Source organism: Phascolarctos cinereus, unplaced genomic scaffold (genome assembly GCF_003287225.1).
Source record: "Phascolarctos cinereus isolate Bilbo 61053 unplaced genomic scaffold, phaCin_HiC Scaffold_5;HRSCAF=322, whole genome shotgun sequence".
NCBI classification, from domain to species: Eukaryota; Metazoa; Chordata; class Mammalia; order Diprotodontia; family Phascolarctidae; genus Phascolarctos; species Phascolarctos cinereus.
Window position 1 is genome coordinate 297,630,124 of NW_027555958.1, and position 15,778 is coordinate 297,645,901.

Below are 15,778 nucleotides of genomic sequence, written 5' to 3' on the forward strand. Positions count from 1 at the left end.
CTCCCTTCTCAATCTGTCCTCCAAGAACAATAACCAACAGCTTATCAACAATGTAATGGGTTTCTGCATTATCTTCAAAGAAGGCAACCTGTTATGGTAATGGATCCCCCTTGCCCATGTCACCTAATATTCCAGTTCAGTTATTCTGTGCTCTCCACCCATGTGCCTAGCAGTGACGGGTACCATGCTTGTCTGAGGTGGTCCTGATGGACCCTTCCACACCCACAGCAACCTCCTTCTGCCAAAACAAACTTTATTGCACAAAAAATCATTTATGTACAGTCAGATATAAAGATGTCTCTGAGTGACTTCTGTGCATATATTTTCTCAACTCAAGATTAGAGCATAAGAGTTGGGCCACGATGCCAGAGGTACTCTACTCATGGCAGGATCAGGGAGAGGATTGTCACTTGGAAGTAGAAACACTTAAATGGCAGAAGGACAACACTGCATCTATAGACCAAGAACACTCATCCACGACCCTGTGTCTGCTCCAATATTAAGGGAATTTGGAGGCCAAGTCTAGTGCTCATCCCAGACCTACACATCTGGGTGGACTAGCAGCCTCGAAACTTGTTTTGAGTGGAATAACAACCAATCTTGACTAATGGTTGCCTATGGTTCTCTTCCTACTCCCAAGCCCATTTTACCCTGTTTCCTGCCCTACATCTCTTACAAAGAATTCTCCCCCTGTTGCCCAATAAGCTCCATCCCCACAATGGTAAGTGTTTAGGTTAAATATAGTTCTAGGTTATTCTAGAACCTCAGATCTAAAGTATATATTATCTGACTCATGAGGCAGAGGCCCTTTAAATTCTGACCTCTCTCTTCCACAGAATCCAGTCATTCTCCCTCACAGGTAGTTAGGATGCTGACCAAAGCCTTAGGGTTAGCTAGACAGCTGTGTGGATGATGCCCCTATGGGGAAACAATACAGTAGGAAGCCTGGGGCAGAACCAAAACAGGGAGGAGGAGAGATGCCCAGCACTACAGTGCTCAAAGCATGTCTTTCTCTGTTAACCAGCCAGAAGGACTGTTGCAGCTAAATAAAGCTAGGGAGAGTGAGAGCTAGCCCTGCAAGCATCCAACTAAGCTGGCGGATGAGTTCCCCTCTGATGATTCTCCTGCCAAGAGTCAACATTTGGCAGCATGCACAGCCCAGAACAAAGTCCTCCAGTCTTAGTCCTGTTTCCCCTCTGCTACTGGCCGCCACTGCTTTCCCCCAGGTCCCAAAGTACTGTGAAGTTGTGAGGGAACCACAGACTGGAGTGCAAACACCAAGGAGAAGAGCTGGACAATCCGCTCCTCAAAAAATGTCAATCCCCTTGTCACTCCAAAGGAAGAATATCCTCGTTTGGATGCGAATTCAGAAGAAACCGTTCCCTCGTAACGGTTTTAACCCCAAATGGACAGCAGCTGCCAGTGTTGAGGACTTTTCCATGAGAATCAGTGATTGTGGGAACAAATAGTATTTTCAGTTTCCACGGCGCCTGCGCTGGACTTGCAAAGACCTCTCGTTGGTCTCAATCAAATCTCCATCTAATGGCAGCAGAAGGGAGTAGGGAAGAGGCAGGAGAGAAAGGTGCTTGGGTGCTAGGTAAAGCTTTCTGACCAGTAGCCCAGACTCCACCACTGTTCCTTCTCTTTGGTCTGTCTAGAACAGTGACTATATATTAGGGAAAAGAAAATTATGGTGGCAGACAGGAAATGAGGTCCAGGAGATTACACTAGGCTGGGCTAGGTTAAGCAAGGGGAACGCCCAGCTTCAAGACTGAAAGACAGACACCCAGACAAACACCTGGACAGGTCATGTGACACCCTCCCCGTTTCCCTCCCTCCCCACTCCCTAGACCCTGCCCCCCTCCTGGTATCCCCATTGACTATTCTGAGCAACCCCCTCTGGGAGTTGCAGTCTTTGCCTTCTATCCCCAACAAACTGCCCCAGTGGAAATGTCCATCAGTTTTTTTGCCAGAGAACCATGCTCCAGGCTCTCCTGTATCAGTACCTTGGGATTGGCCCTAGGCATGGGATGAAAATGGTCCTTGGTACCAGGATGCCAAGAAGGTTGCAAACAACAGCCCACTCCCACCCTGGGGTCCGAGTGTCCTTGGTTCTTGCCTCAGGCAGGATGCTGTTGGGGCTGGAGGGAGATGTGGTGCTGCTCCATCCCAAGGATGGGGTGGGAGGCATCTAGGCCCTTGAGCTCCCCTGCGTATCTGTCTCTGTTTCAGATGAACTGCTATCAGAGTCTATTTCAGCACTGTCCTGCTGATGTTTCTCCTGCACCTTCAGACGAATTGCCCCGAGGCGAATCAGGAGAGACTGGTAGTCAAAGTGGCCTCGCTTCTCCCCAAAAGGATCCTGAGGGAAGAGATAATGGAAAAAAGTCAGATTTGAATTGTTCATATCAGAGACAATAATAGGACCCCATGGAAGCAAGAATAGCTCCCCAGGAGCTTCTCTCCCTGAGGAGAGCAAAGTACTGCAAGCAATACAAAAACCTCCATTTAGGGTTTAAGAATGTTTTCTCAAAGTTCTGAACCCAATTCCCTCATCCCACCGCCCACGCCTTACCTCCCCAGGGATATTTGGCCAAGACATATATTAAAATGCGTTTATTTTCCCAAATGCATACTGCAAACAATGGGGAAAGGGCTAAAAGGGAGATGCACTGGAATTGCATAATCATCTTAGATAATTCATATGCAGAGCACAGGAGTGCTGAGTTTTTATAACATCCCCAGGAAAAAAATGAAGATTATGCTTTATTCCTAAAGTCAGGAGAGTCAGAATAACTGGACTTTTCAAGTTTATCTGGTTATTAAAATGTGTAAAGTTTATGTCCCTAGCCACTGGAAAAAAAAATTAAGCCTCTGTCTCTATTTGCAGACCCACCAACCCAGTCCTGCCAAGATTCCTCCTCTTCCTTATATAAGTACCTTCTATCCTTGATTCTGCTTTTGTTACCCTAAGTCAGGAATCACAAACTATTTTATATAAATTTCAAAGTCTACTTCAGAGGATGAGAAAGGGTAGAAGCAGGGAGACCAAATCAGTAGACAGAAGCTGACCACCCATAAAGAGGAAGAACTGGAATGCTGGTGAGACAGGATAGAGTGCAGGTATCTCACACAGGAACTGACAGGTTCCATAACTGACCAATTAGGGACTTGCTGTTGACATCATACCAAAAGCTATCCAATCACTTCTGTCAGCTCCTCTCTTACAACCCCACCTCACCCCCCACTCTTTCCATTATGGCTTTCTACAGCCACTACAAACTAGTTTTCACTCCCCAGAGTTACATCCAGAAAGCCTCCACTCTATACTTGCTTTGAAACAATCAATTTTCCAAACTTTCCTTCCTTCAGACTTCAGCTTCATTCCCACTCACTCACCTCCTTTCCAGGTGCTGGCCCTCCCTTTATAATTTTCTCAGTGCCTAAGGCAATTCGCTAAGCCTATAAAAAGTTGCAAAGGAGGTAAAGGAATGAAATCATAGGTCTAGTCAAAAAAATGCTTTTTCCTCTAAGGATTGATACTGGAACTGCTGAGCAACGAAGGTTATGGCTTCTAATGCAAAATATGCTGGGGACATATCCCTTCTCAGATGTATCAGAAATGGGAACAGGAAGCAATATAGCCCTAACTACACCCTGACACTTGAATCCTGGAGCAAGTGAAAGGCAACATGTACCAAGAGCCACACCTCAGCCAACAGAACATCTGACATTTCTAAAACATGGTTGTTTCACATTGTCACAATCCTCCCGATCTCTCCACTGGTGAGGACAAAAGGAAGGAAGAAATTTACCCAAGCAGTTGCCAAAGAGCTAGAAAAAGGCCTTAACAAGCCACCAAATCTATCCCATCCTTCAGCCTAAGACCAACCAAAACACTCAGAGATAGGGGATTTATCAGGGAAGTATTTCAAATGCCCTCTCAGTCACCTGTGTTTGGATTTGTGAGTTCTTCTATTCATCTAGAGTAATTTTTCACATTAAGGAGCTTCTTCCCCATCAAAGAACCAACAATGGACCACCATTCCTTCAAATGCTTGAACTGGGTTACACAGTGCTCCCCTCCAAACCTATTCTCCCAGGTCCTTTTACTTCTCCATCCTTTTCAGTTAGCCAGGAGGCTGATGCCATGCCCGGTTTGTCAGTACATCCCTCCCTCTCTCCATCCTGTTCAGCTGTGTCCCAATCCTCATCCTGACCCCTTCCCACTTCCCAACGCCCAGAGAGCTGCTCTACCTGCATTGTCTGGCCTTGGAGGTGTAGTCGGTCTTTGCACACCACCTCATAGAAGTCATAATACTCCATAAAGGATTTCTCCATCACGCCCCTGGAAGACAAAGGTGAACACAAGGTCATGGGCTTGCAGAATGAGAGAGAAGGGACTCTATGCCCACACTAGCCCTGTCTCCCCACCTTACAGCTAGATTCAACATATACTCCAACTTTCTATCCCAGCCCTTGACAAAAAGGCAATTGGGACAAGATGCCAAGTTTGGTAAGCTCCACAATCCACACTTAACTTCCCAGGCAGTGTGGTCATTGGAATGACTCCAACCGTGAACAGTATGGAAACCTGAACTCAATCTGTCTTCTGTTGCCCAACCCAAGCTTATTCATTACTACCTCTGCTTTTAAAAATGAATATATTTGTGTCTGAATATATATCCCTTTCCCCTCCCCTGCAAAATATTTCTTGTAACATGGAGTAAAAAAAGAAAAGAGCGTTCAGCAAAACCATCAACACATCAACCAAGTATGAGAGTGTATGCAATACTCCATACTCATCATCTTCCCATTTCTGTGAAAAAGCTTACCTCTTCCCAACATTTACAATCAGCCTGCATGCTACTCACCTGCTTTTATATTGTTTTTTAACTGTTCCTGAATAAATACTTTTCATTAATATAAGTTCTTTGTCCAATCTAATTCAATAAGCATTTACTAAGCACTGGTTACTGTATACACAAGGTATTAGAGATAAAAAAAAATAATAATAATAATCCTTGCTCTCAAAGCGCTTCCATTCTATTAAGGGGGATTCACATGTTCACAAACAAGTGTCTGGGACCATTTGAGGGACCAAGCAAAGCACAAAGAGATCGGGGATGGCTTCTCCAAGGAGTTGGTGCATAAGCTGAGTCTTCAAGGATGTTAAGGATTCTGAGGGACAGGTGAGGATGCAGCATATCCTCGGCACACTCTGTTTAAGGCAGACAGGCAGAAAATACGCTAACCTGGGGAACAGCAAATAGATCCCCTCCTCCCAGAGGCAGGAGCCTCATTTCTTTCTCTGATATATGGCCCCTTCTCTCCTTCGATAATGCCACCACCTGGTTCATGCCTTCATCACCTCAGACCTGGACTACTGCAATAGGCTGCTGGTCTGCTATCAAAGTGATCTCCCTAAAACAATGGTGTGACATCATTCCCTCATTCAGTAAACTCCAGTGGCTCCCTCTATTGTCTGCAGGACCAAATATCAAATCCTGTTCGGCTTTTAAAGCCCTTTATAACCTGGCCCTTTCCTGCATTTCTAGTCTGCTCATACCTTACCCTTTTCCCATTTACTCTAATCTAATGATACTGGCCTCTGTGTTTATTATTCCTTACACAAAACACTCCCATCTCTGGCTGTCCCCCATGCCAGAAATGCTTTCCCTCTTCATCTCCCTCTCCTGGTTTCAAGGCCTAGGTAAAAATCTGACCTTCTGCAAGAGATCTTTCTCCATCTTCCTTAATGTTAACACCTTCCTTCTGAGACTGCTGTTGCTGTTCTTCGGTTGTATGTGACTCTTGGTGACCCCATTAGGGGTTTTCTTGGCAAAGATACTGGAGTGGTTTGCCATTTCCTTCTCCAGCTAATTTTACAGATGAGGAAACTGAGGTCAACAGGGTTAAGTGACTTGCCCAGGGTCACACAGCTAGGAAGTATCTGAGACCAGATTTGAACTCAGAAAAAAGAATCTTTCTGACTCCAGGCCTAGCATTCTATCTACTGCACACCTAGGTGACCTCTAAGATTATCTCCAATTAATCTTGTATCTATCTCGCTTGTTTGCAAGTTACCTCCCCCATCAGACTATGAGTTCCTTAAGGACAGGGGCTGTTGCAGCTTTCAGAGGAAGAAATTAAAGCTATCTACAGTCATATGAAAAAAATGTTCTAAGTCACTATTGATCAGAGAAATGCAAATCAAAACAACTCTGAGGTACCACATCATACCTACCAGATTGGCCAACATGACAAAACAAGAAAAAGATAAATGCTGGAGAGGATATGGGAAAGTTGGAACGCTGATGCAGTTGGCAGAGTTGTGAACTGATCCAACCATTCTGGAGAGCAATTTGGAACTATGTACAAAAGGTTATAAAAATGTGCCTACCCTTTGATCCAGCAATACCACTTCTAGGTCTGTATCCCAAAGAGATCATACAAATGGGGAAAAGACCCACATGTACAAAAATACTTATAGCAGCTCTTTTTGTGGTGGCAAAGAATTAGAAATTGAGGGGATGCCCATCAATTGGGAGATGGCTGAACAAGTTATGGTGTATGAATGTAATGGAATATTATTGTGCTATAAGAAATGATGAACAGGTGGACTTCAGAAAAACCTGGAAAGATTTACATGAACTGATGCTGAGTGAAGTGAGCAGAACCAGAACATTGTACCCAGTAACAGACACACTGTGTGATGACTAACTCTGATAGACTTATCTCTTCTTAGCAATGCAGGGATCTAAGACAATGCCAAAAGATTCATGATGGAAAATGCTATCCACATCCAGAGAAAGAACTATGGAATCTGAATGCAAATCAAAGCATATTATTTGCTCTATTTTATTTTTTTGCTTCTTCTTTCGCATAGTTTCTCCCATTGGTTCTAATTTTTCTTTACAACACGACTAATGTGAAAAAAGTTTAATATGAGTGTATATGAGGAACCTACATCAAATTACATGACATCTTGGGGTAGATGGAGGTGAGAAATGGGGAGAAAATCTGGAACTCAAAATCTTATGGAAGTGAATGTTGAAAACTAAAAATAAATAAAATAATTGTTAAAAGACAGGGACTGTTTTTTGCCTTTTTTTGTATCATCAGGATTAGCCCAGTGCCAGGCACATATAGGTACTTAGTAAATGCTTGTTGACTTATATTTTTCTCTCCTATGGCCAATACTAGAATGCTCTGCATACTGAGGATCTGTGATTCTTACTCCGTCAGTGAGCTCCCCACTCCCAGTCACTCTCTTTGTCATATACCTTAGGGGCTCAGGGCAGGGACATTTTCCCTCCAGCATGTCACAGACTGCCACTCTGATGGTCTCATGCCGGATACACTCATTGTAGTTTTTGCTGTCTCCTGGGTGTCTCTCCTGTGGTGAAAGACAAATGGCATTGATACTCAAGGTGCCTACATTAAACAATAGAAGTTTCAGGGAGTGAAGGTAAGGAAGGAAGCACTGCATGTCAGGAACAAGACAGAAGATGCAGGGCAGGCATTCTTATGTATAAAAACTATTCCCTCCCCCACTGTACTCTACCAGTGTTACTAAGCACCCTAACAGTGGAAGCCAAGCTATGTATAAACCTAACAAAGCTCCTTTGGCCATCTTGGGCTCCAATCTCAGGTTGAAGGCCTGCCAGGTAAAGGATGGATGGGGATTAATTCAATGCAATTTGGGCCAACAGATCAGGAAAGCAGGGCAACAAAGCTGACCTGTCCTGGTGCCCAAAGATGCCCAGAGAATCCTAGGGCTTCAGCTAGTAGAGGATACAATGGCAGGAGCTGCAGGAAGTTTCTTACTAGCTCTCTGCTATATTTTCAGGATCTTTACTAGACATGTATAGTGATGCCCATTCAAGTAAATCTCTAATTACCATTATTATTTTTTTTTAATTGATGGAAAGTCAATGGCAAAAACCCAACAGATGACACTACCACAGGACCATATCAGAAATATCCACCTAGAAGTCTGGGCAGATATGGAGGCCGAGTGCTACAAAGGGGCAGGAGGGGGCAAGAGTTTTCTTCCCCTAACTCTTTTATCATACATGGCGACCCACTTCTGACTGGGGGAAAAAAAAAACCACTGAGACAGCTCCAGTTTCAATCATAGGTTTGGAAGTGCTATAAAGAATTCCAAACCTACAGAGCCACAACTTCCTAAAATAGGAAAGACACCAGTCTCCAAACAGCTGCAACTATTATAATGGGGTCCATTCCAAAATTTTCTTCCTCTGAAATCAGACAAGCAAGGATGATTTGGGGCAGAATGGTGTTATCTAGGAGATGTGGTTAACTCCCTGCCTAAGAGTAGGGAATAAATTTGTTTCATTCTTAAACAGCCAATAGTCCAGATATCTCCTTCAGTTTGGATGATACTAATTCAGGTCTTTAAATAATCTAATTTAGTTTGCCATCTTTTAGGCATGTTACCTAACCTTATTTTTGGTGGTAATACATAACATTTCTACAGTGTAGAGACTAATTCTTACCCTTGTTAATGATCCTTTTGGCCCTATAGGAGATAAAGTTGTTTCAAAGGTCCAAAAGAGAGGAACTAACTCAGTATAAAACCCAGGGAACACCTCGAGCTTGTGCCAGGGGTAGTGTAGACATGAATCCATTGGACACAGACAGCAATCCCCCAAAGACCCTGAAATAATCTTCCAAATGCCTTTATTAAGTAAACTCCTACCTAGGATTGATTTGTTAACTGAAAGCACATTACACAGATCTCATTATTGCCACACTTACTACTAAGTCTCTTCACTGAGAGATTTAAGGTGTCCAGAATTAAAATTATTGCCAGCCCCAAATCTACTAACTTGTTTAACATGCCAACTGCCCCTCTTTTCTACTGCAGTTACACCTACTCTCCCAGGAGGCAGCAGACAACATTATGCACCTAAAACAAGACAAAAAGACCCTCCCCTCCTAAGGTCTCAGATTCCATAAAGCTCATTAAAAGTAGTCAATGTCTCCCACTTGGAAGGCAGGCTTACCTGCTCAAAGCCAGGCTCATTGTGGTAGGGGTTTTCAGTCATTAGTGACTGGATGGAGATAAGCACGGAGGAGATACTCTGGGCTGGGCTCCAGGCAGGGCCAGTCCAAGTACTGAAAAACACAGCAAAGGGGGAAGGGAAGAAGGTGAGGCTGGGGAAGACAGATATGGCTCCTTCAGGCCAGTACAAAAGTACTAGGGGCCTGGAAGCAAGACTCAACCTTTCTCTTTCACTATTAGCAATCTGGAATCACCCAGTCTCCATCTTACCCCAATTCAAAAGGAAGTAAGTCGATCTCAAGGCGAAAAAGCAGGTCAGAGGGAAAAAAAGACAGAAAACCAGGCAGGATAACTCTAATGGACTTTCAGCTGATCAAGGAAATCTGATTTAACAGGAGCCACAGAAGGAAAGACTAACTTGGAAATGCGGTCAATTAGAAAATGCCTCCAAGTATAATGAACATCTAAGTTAGCAAATACTCATTACAAGTGAAAAGTGGATTTTTTTTAATTTTTGAGGAATGGGAAGACATGGAGAAGAAAGATGCACAGACCTCTTGGGAGGGGTGAGGTTGCAGGGAGGTTGATGAAGCCAAAAACATAGACACATCTAGGTTCCTGTCCCATACTTGGAATCTAGGGAGTATCAGGTTCTCTAAGGTTTGTAGAGCCATGGCAAGCAATGAGAAAAGACTAAGGGGAGAGGCCTCCAAGGCTCACAGAAATAGCAACGTAACACAGCATCTTCCAATGAAGGGAAGAACAACTAAAGACTTCCTTTCCTCCACAGGGATCTGGGCTAGGCACAGTTAAACCTGCATGATCACAGCCCAGTATGCAGAAATGACAGCAAAACAAGAAGTGACATTAGAAATATTTGCTGCAGACTGACAAGGCAAAGAAGGTTCTGAGGCTGGGGCATAAACACAAGCTTCATGACCACTTTCCTTTCCCAGTCTTAACTCATGGGCAAAAACATAAGTGATTCTTCCCATTAGCCTCATCAAAACTGCTAGTTTCAAAAGCCACCCCGCCCCGCTCTCCACCAGCTCTGCTCTCTTTCTTGACTCTGTTTGGCAATCCCATTTCAAAACCATCCTCAATTCCTGGTCTTTATATACCAAGAGACTCATGACCTTGGAACAAAGCAGATTCTTACATGATTAAACGTCCCTGGTCAGTAAATAACACCTGAAGTCACAAAAAATCTCCATTGTAGTAACACAGTTAACTCCTGAACCTAATGGGAATTTTCTGCTTTGTAGATTCTCTTTAACAAATTTCCAGGCTCAGGCTGGTCTCTCCCTGGACCCAACAACTTCTAGCCATCCTGTATCCTTTTCCTTCCCCTGGCTTTGCCATCATTTGGTGTCAGCCCACGAAATGTTTGCATTGGCCTAAGCAAAACATAACCAGGAAGTAATATCCATATTACACTTCCAGGAAAGTGATTTTAAATAGAAATGATTTTTGGGTTACTCACTATTATGGATTATCTTTTCCATTTCTACAGGTAACAGAGCTTGAATGTTTTCCCCCTGGGGTTTAGTTATCTTGTCATAATAGGTCTCTTTAAATCCTTCTCTTCCAGACTCTACCACCATTACCCACTTTGAGTCTCTGAAGGAATATTAAAAATGGATCTTGCCACTGACCCAGTACTCTGACTCCCAGGATCAGCTGCCACACAAGCCTGGTGGTGGGTCTGGTTTCAAGTCACAGGAAGGGATAGAAGAGACAAAGTAGTCTTAATTTTCCCACTCTCCTAATTCCCCAAATAAAAAGGAACCCTTCAAAACTTTTTACATCTGCAACAAAGGAAAAAAGATCTAGAACTGGGAGGAACCTCAGAGGTCATCTAGTCCATTTTACAGGTAAAGAAATTGAGGCCCATGGAGGTTAAGGCCCAAGATATGCAGAGAGTAAGCATCAGGGGCAGGATTTGAACCTAGGTGCTCTGAATCCATAGTCAGAATTCTTTTTTTCATATCATCTTTCTGAATTTCTAACCTTCTCAGGGCAAGGACGGGGACTCTACGTTGGGAAATGAGATTGGGATTAACAGTACCCAAACAAAAAGATGAGCCCAGAATTTTTATGTGCTTGGTTGACATGTGACGTGGTTCCAATCTCTGATGCAAAAATTTTAACCTAACTATAAAAAAAAATTACATCCATTTATTGAGAGAGGCAGAATAGATACCCACAACCTAAAATAGCCTGCAAGAATCTCTGGCTCCCAGCTCAGCTAATTGGAAGTCTCTCCTCTTACCCCAGAATACTCAGGCAGACTTTCCCATTGCGGTAGAAGTTGGGGTTAAACCTCACTGTGTTATTGCCCGTTGTCATCAGTTTGACCCTTGGTGGGTGGATAGGATAATCTGGAGGACAGCGAAACACGAACAAGAAGAAACCCCCTTCATAAGGAGTGTCAAATGGGCCTGTGATCAATGCATGAATCTGCAAAACAAAAGCCCATCTTGCGCACCATCTCAAAACTGTGTGGCAGTGTCCCCCACCCCAAACCCTCCCATGCCCATGCCACTGCACATGCCACAGGGCAGGGCCCCTTACATTCTTGTAACCCCATCCTATAACCTCACCATATGGCACAGGTATCCTATTCTCATTTAAGAAACTTCCCAGAAATATAGAAAATTTCCATCTTAAGCAGAAATTCTACCTAGAATTTAACAAAATTCTACTTCATTTCCCTGAGTTGAAGGGCAGGATCAATGGAAGATAGGGGTTGGATGCTTTAACAGGTTAGGGATAGATTTGGAGGTGAGGTAGACAGCTAAGTCAACAGCTTCCTCTCTTGTTGATCAAATTGAGGGGGAGAAGATGATTTGCAAAGAGGAAGACCATACAGCAGCATTATACAATTAGGTCTTCAAAGGACCTTCAATTTCAGAAATGGGGATTTCTATAATGTACAGTCACAATTAATGGCTAATTTCTCCTTCCCTGGGTGTGGGAACTTGAATTTATATCAGATTCACATAGTGTTAGGACTAGAAAAACCTCAGATATCTTACTAACATTCAAAGACATCTGTCAAGAATTTGGAAATCAAAGGGAAGAGTTCTTTAACACAATGCCCCGCAGAACTGAACCCACATACTGCCCAGGTGATCCCCCAAACTGCACCCCTAGGATGATCTTGAATAGCAAACCCAGCTGGCCTGAACAGGGCACAAATTCTGGGACCTAAAGGGCTATATAGCTAATGTCCTTGGCATTTTACTAGGGACAAGATATGCCAGTAAAAACATTTTCAACCACATTAAAGACTAAAAAAATCAATTTAAAAGTTTATTCAAAGTAACTAAGACCATACTAACAATTTACAGGCTGAATTTTTGCTTCAGGCAATATGAAAGCAGAGGTGTGCTCTTTAAGCAACTCATTTCTGCCTGACATAGGTTTAGGTGTGAACCTACTTTCAAGGGTGGGGCTAGGGATAGCAGAGAAGCCAAAGTGTCTACATGCCTGGGGATTTTAGGCTTAGACCTTAGACTCACTAAGGTTTCAGGGTGCTTTCTTCAGAACAGGGGCTGTTTTAACTTTTGTAGCCCCCTATACCTAGTACATTATGTTGTATCCAACAGGGGACTTAATAAATGTTTAATGCTTCTATGTTGCAAGAGACAGTATACCAAACCAGGCATTATTAATAGTAACCTAGTCAAGACCCTAAACACAGCTATAATCCAGGCAGAGACTTCCCCGCCCCCCTTGCAATCCTTCCTGGATTTGACAGCCAACAATATTTATCTATCTGAAGGTCAAGGGGAAAGAAGGCTGCATTCATCCCCTCAATGGAATCACCCACCTTTGTCATGTCAAGGGGATCAGGCACAACAAACATTCCCGGTGGCGGCTCCTTATAAATGGACATGATGTCCCTGTATAACAACAAAGGGTGAAATAGCGGTAAGGATGGGAAAGCCCTTAAGCAAAGGAGTTGCTGATATAATGGGAAGAGGAGTGAGAACTAAGTGTGTGGTACCACAAGTGTTTGCACTGGCTCACAGGCCAAGGATTCTCAGGTTGGATACATGGGAAGGAATCAGAAAACCAAGTGTTATCAAAAGGGGCATTATTTCATCAGGAGGAGGTGGCAAGAAGGAAAATGGGAGATTACAATGGCATCAGAAATCAGTATGGAAAAACACCTAGTTGTATGATAATTCATTTGCTGCACGCTCCCAAATATTTCCAGATGCAAAAAAAAAATTCAGGATGAATTGTAAATAAAATGTTACCAACTGAAAAGAAAATGTGAATGTAAGGAAATACAACTAATTCCAAAAGATACACAACAAAATTACTATGCCTACTTCACAACAAAAATGTGTAGGAGAAGAGAATCTTCCTAGGAGATGGGGTGAGGGATGAGGATAAACATAGTCTTCTGTCCAGGAAACAGACCAATGGAATGAAACAGAGATTTATCTTTAGGAAAAAATGGGGGGATTTGCTCTTCTGAGGTTACTGGGAGTTACACACTAGGAATATTAAATATGAGGACTTGTACAAGTGGCTCCTTGGACCTCATTCCAGAACTAGGGGAAAGCTGAGGTTAATGCCAAGATGAAACACCCCAAGTGAAACAGACCCAATTGGGAAGGAACCAGAAATCACTAAAATAAAGATTTAGTCCAAATAGGATAGATGGCTAGGGAGCAGAAAGATAAAGGATAGCTGGAGGTTTGATTAAGGAATTACAAAGGTTGGGAAAGGGAAATGAATCAGGGTTCCACTGATAGAATAAAATGCCTATATGTGGCATCAACTTACAAAATACTGAGCGTAGGGATCTCTGGATAACAGGGTTAGAGCTGGCCAGGGAAAGAGGGAGAAGAAACAGTTTAACAGGACAAAAAAGTTTCAGGACTGGAGGCTGTCCTCCGTCAACAAAGGCAAGGGAAAAGGTGGTAGCACCTTTTTATGGTATATACCTGCTGTAAGGGAATTGAAGATCCAGGAAAAAAGAAAAATGTGGGATGGGGTAGGGGAATGGCTAAGGAACAGAATGGAGAGGACAGAAGGAAGGCTTGAGGGGAAAGAGGGGCGAAGAAGGGAAGAAAGAATTTAAAGAGGGAAGGGAGGGAAAAGAGAATGGGGGAAGGAAGGGCTGTTGGGGAGAAGAGAGTGAGGGGAGATGAGGGGAAAGGAGAAAGGGGTATTGGGAAGAAGGGAGGGAGGGGAGAGAAGGGAAGAGAGGGAGGGGAATTGGGGAGAAGGGAGGGTGGGTGCTGGAGAGAAGGGAGGGAGGGTTAAAGGAAAGAAAGGGAGATGAAGAGGGAGAGGAGGGAAGGAACTTGGGGAGAAAAGCTCAGGGAAAAGTTGGGACTGGAGAAAGAGTTGGGGGGGCAGGAAGGGGGGAAACGGGGGGGATTTTGAAGAGAGGAAGAAGAGGTGGGAGAGTGGGGGGGGCTGAGAACTGAAAGGGGGGAGGCTGAAGGGGCAGGAGGAGAAAAAGGGAGGATCGGAAATGGGGGAGCCTGGGCGAGGGGCTCGGGAGGCCCCCAGGCCGGGGCCGGGGCCGGGGCGGCGAGGAGCGGCGGCTGCGGCGGGCCGGGCCAGGCGGCCCTCGCTCGGCCGCACTCACCGCTTGATCCGCAGCAGGCACTGCGGCGCGGCGCGCTCGCTGTCCCAGTCCGAGCTCAGCGTCGGGTCCCAGAAGGCCGAGTGACTGAGCAGCGCGGCCCCGTGGGCAGCGGCCGAGGGCGGGAGCCCGGGCAGCGGGGCCAGGCCTCCCCCCGGCCCGCCCGTGCCGCCCGCCGCCGCCGCCGCCGCCCACATGTCGGGTAGGAAGGGCGGCCCGAAGCCGCCGCTGCCGCCGCCGCCCGCGCCCGGGCCCGGGGTCCCCGCAGCCTCGGCCCCGGCAGTCGCCGCCTCCTCAGTCGGACTCTCCGCCATCGCCGCTCCGCTTCCGGGACTCCACGCCAACGAGTCCGCCGGCCAGAGCGGCCGCTCCCTCCGCCCCCACCCCCGCACCACCGAGAGCCGGGCCAGAGTGTCCCACCCCTCCGCTTCCCTGGCCGGGCACCACAGACTCCGCCCAGCCCTAACCAGCGAGAAGCGCGGGGCAAGAGTGTCCACCCGAGGTCCTCCAGGACGGGAGGGGCGGAGAGACCGAGGGCTCCGAGCTGGGCGGGGGCGTTCCTTAGGCTCTTCGGGGATGAAGACCCGGGGCCGAAGTCCCGGGGAGGCAGGGAGAAAGGATCAGCACCTTTGGGTCCATTTAAGTGCCATACCCCAAGGAAAAGCCCTGCAGACCAGAGCTAGCCTTCAAGTCTTAGAGCTTTCTGCAAAAGGAAAACCGCAGTCTTTGGTACCCTGCTGGGCCTCAGTTTCCATATCTGTAAAATGGGGCGATTGGACCAAATTATCTCTAAGGCCCCTTCCAGTTCTAAATCTTATAATGCTAACATATTGTTTATGGGGGTGGGAAGAGAAAATGGGGGAGAATTAGGGACTTACATTCCACTTCCCCATATATATGTCCCTACCCCATACATACACCCTATCCTTGGTCTCTAAGTGGGATACAGTCTTATCTACGATGGCAGGACAAAGATCTAGTAGTCTGCAGTCTAGGAGTATGGGGTGGGATGTCTTTGGACCCCACGTGGACAATTACTCTTCTCATTTTAACCCTCCCTCCATCACGTTAGCATAACAATGCGCGCTGTTAAAAATAATAGCCCATATTTGCATAGTGCCTTAAAGTTTACC

General features: G+C 45.3%; 1 protein-coding gene across 1 annotated transcript; it reads right to left on the bottom strand.

The window, feature by feature from the left end:
- Positions 1-236: 236 nt before the first annotated feature.
- On the bottom strand, positions 237-14,995 carry UBE2Z (ubiquitin conjugating enzyme E2 Z). The gene is made up of 7 exons (XM_020997414.2): positions 14,649-14,995; positions 12,867-12,939; positions 11,304-11,491; positions 9,033-9,144; positions 7,287-7,399; positions 4,258-4,348; positions 237-2,362 (listed from the first exon to the last, which is right to left on the bottom strand). The coding sequence occupies exons 1-7, from the start codon at positions 14,957-14,959 to the stop codon at positions 2,192-2,194; spliced, it is 1,059 nt and encodes a 352-aa protein (XP_020853073.1). The 5' UTR covers positions 14,960-14,995; the 3' UTR covers positions 237-2,191.
- Positions 14,996-15,778: the final 783 nt, after the last annotated feature.

Bases quoted from the DNA above. Each gene is read 5' to 3' on its own strand.
- UBE2Z (XM_020997414.2), bottom strand. From the start codon at position 14,959: ATGGCGGAGAGTCCGACTGAGGAGGCGGCGACTGCCGGGGCCGAGGCT. The intron at 7,400-9,032 runs GTAAGCCTGCCT...CTTTCACCACAG, and splicing joins ATGAGCCTGGCTTTGAGCAG to GAGAGACACCCAGGAGACAG. The intron at 2,363-4,257 runs GTAGAGCAGCTC...CTCTTCCCTCAG, and splicing joins TCCAAGGCCAGACAATGCAG to GATCCTTTTGGGGAGAAGCG.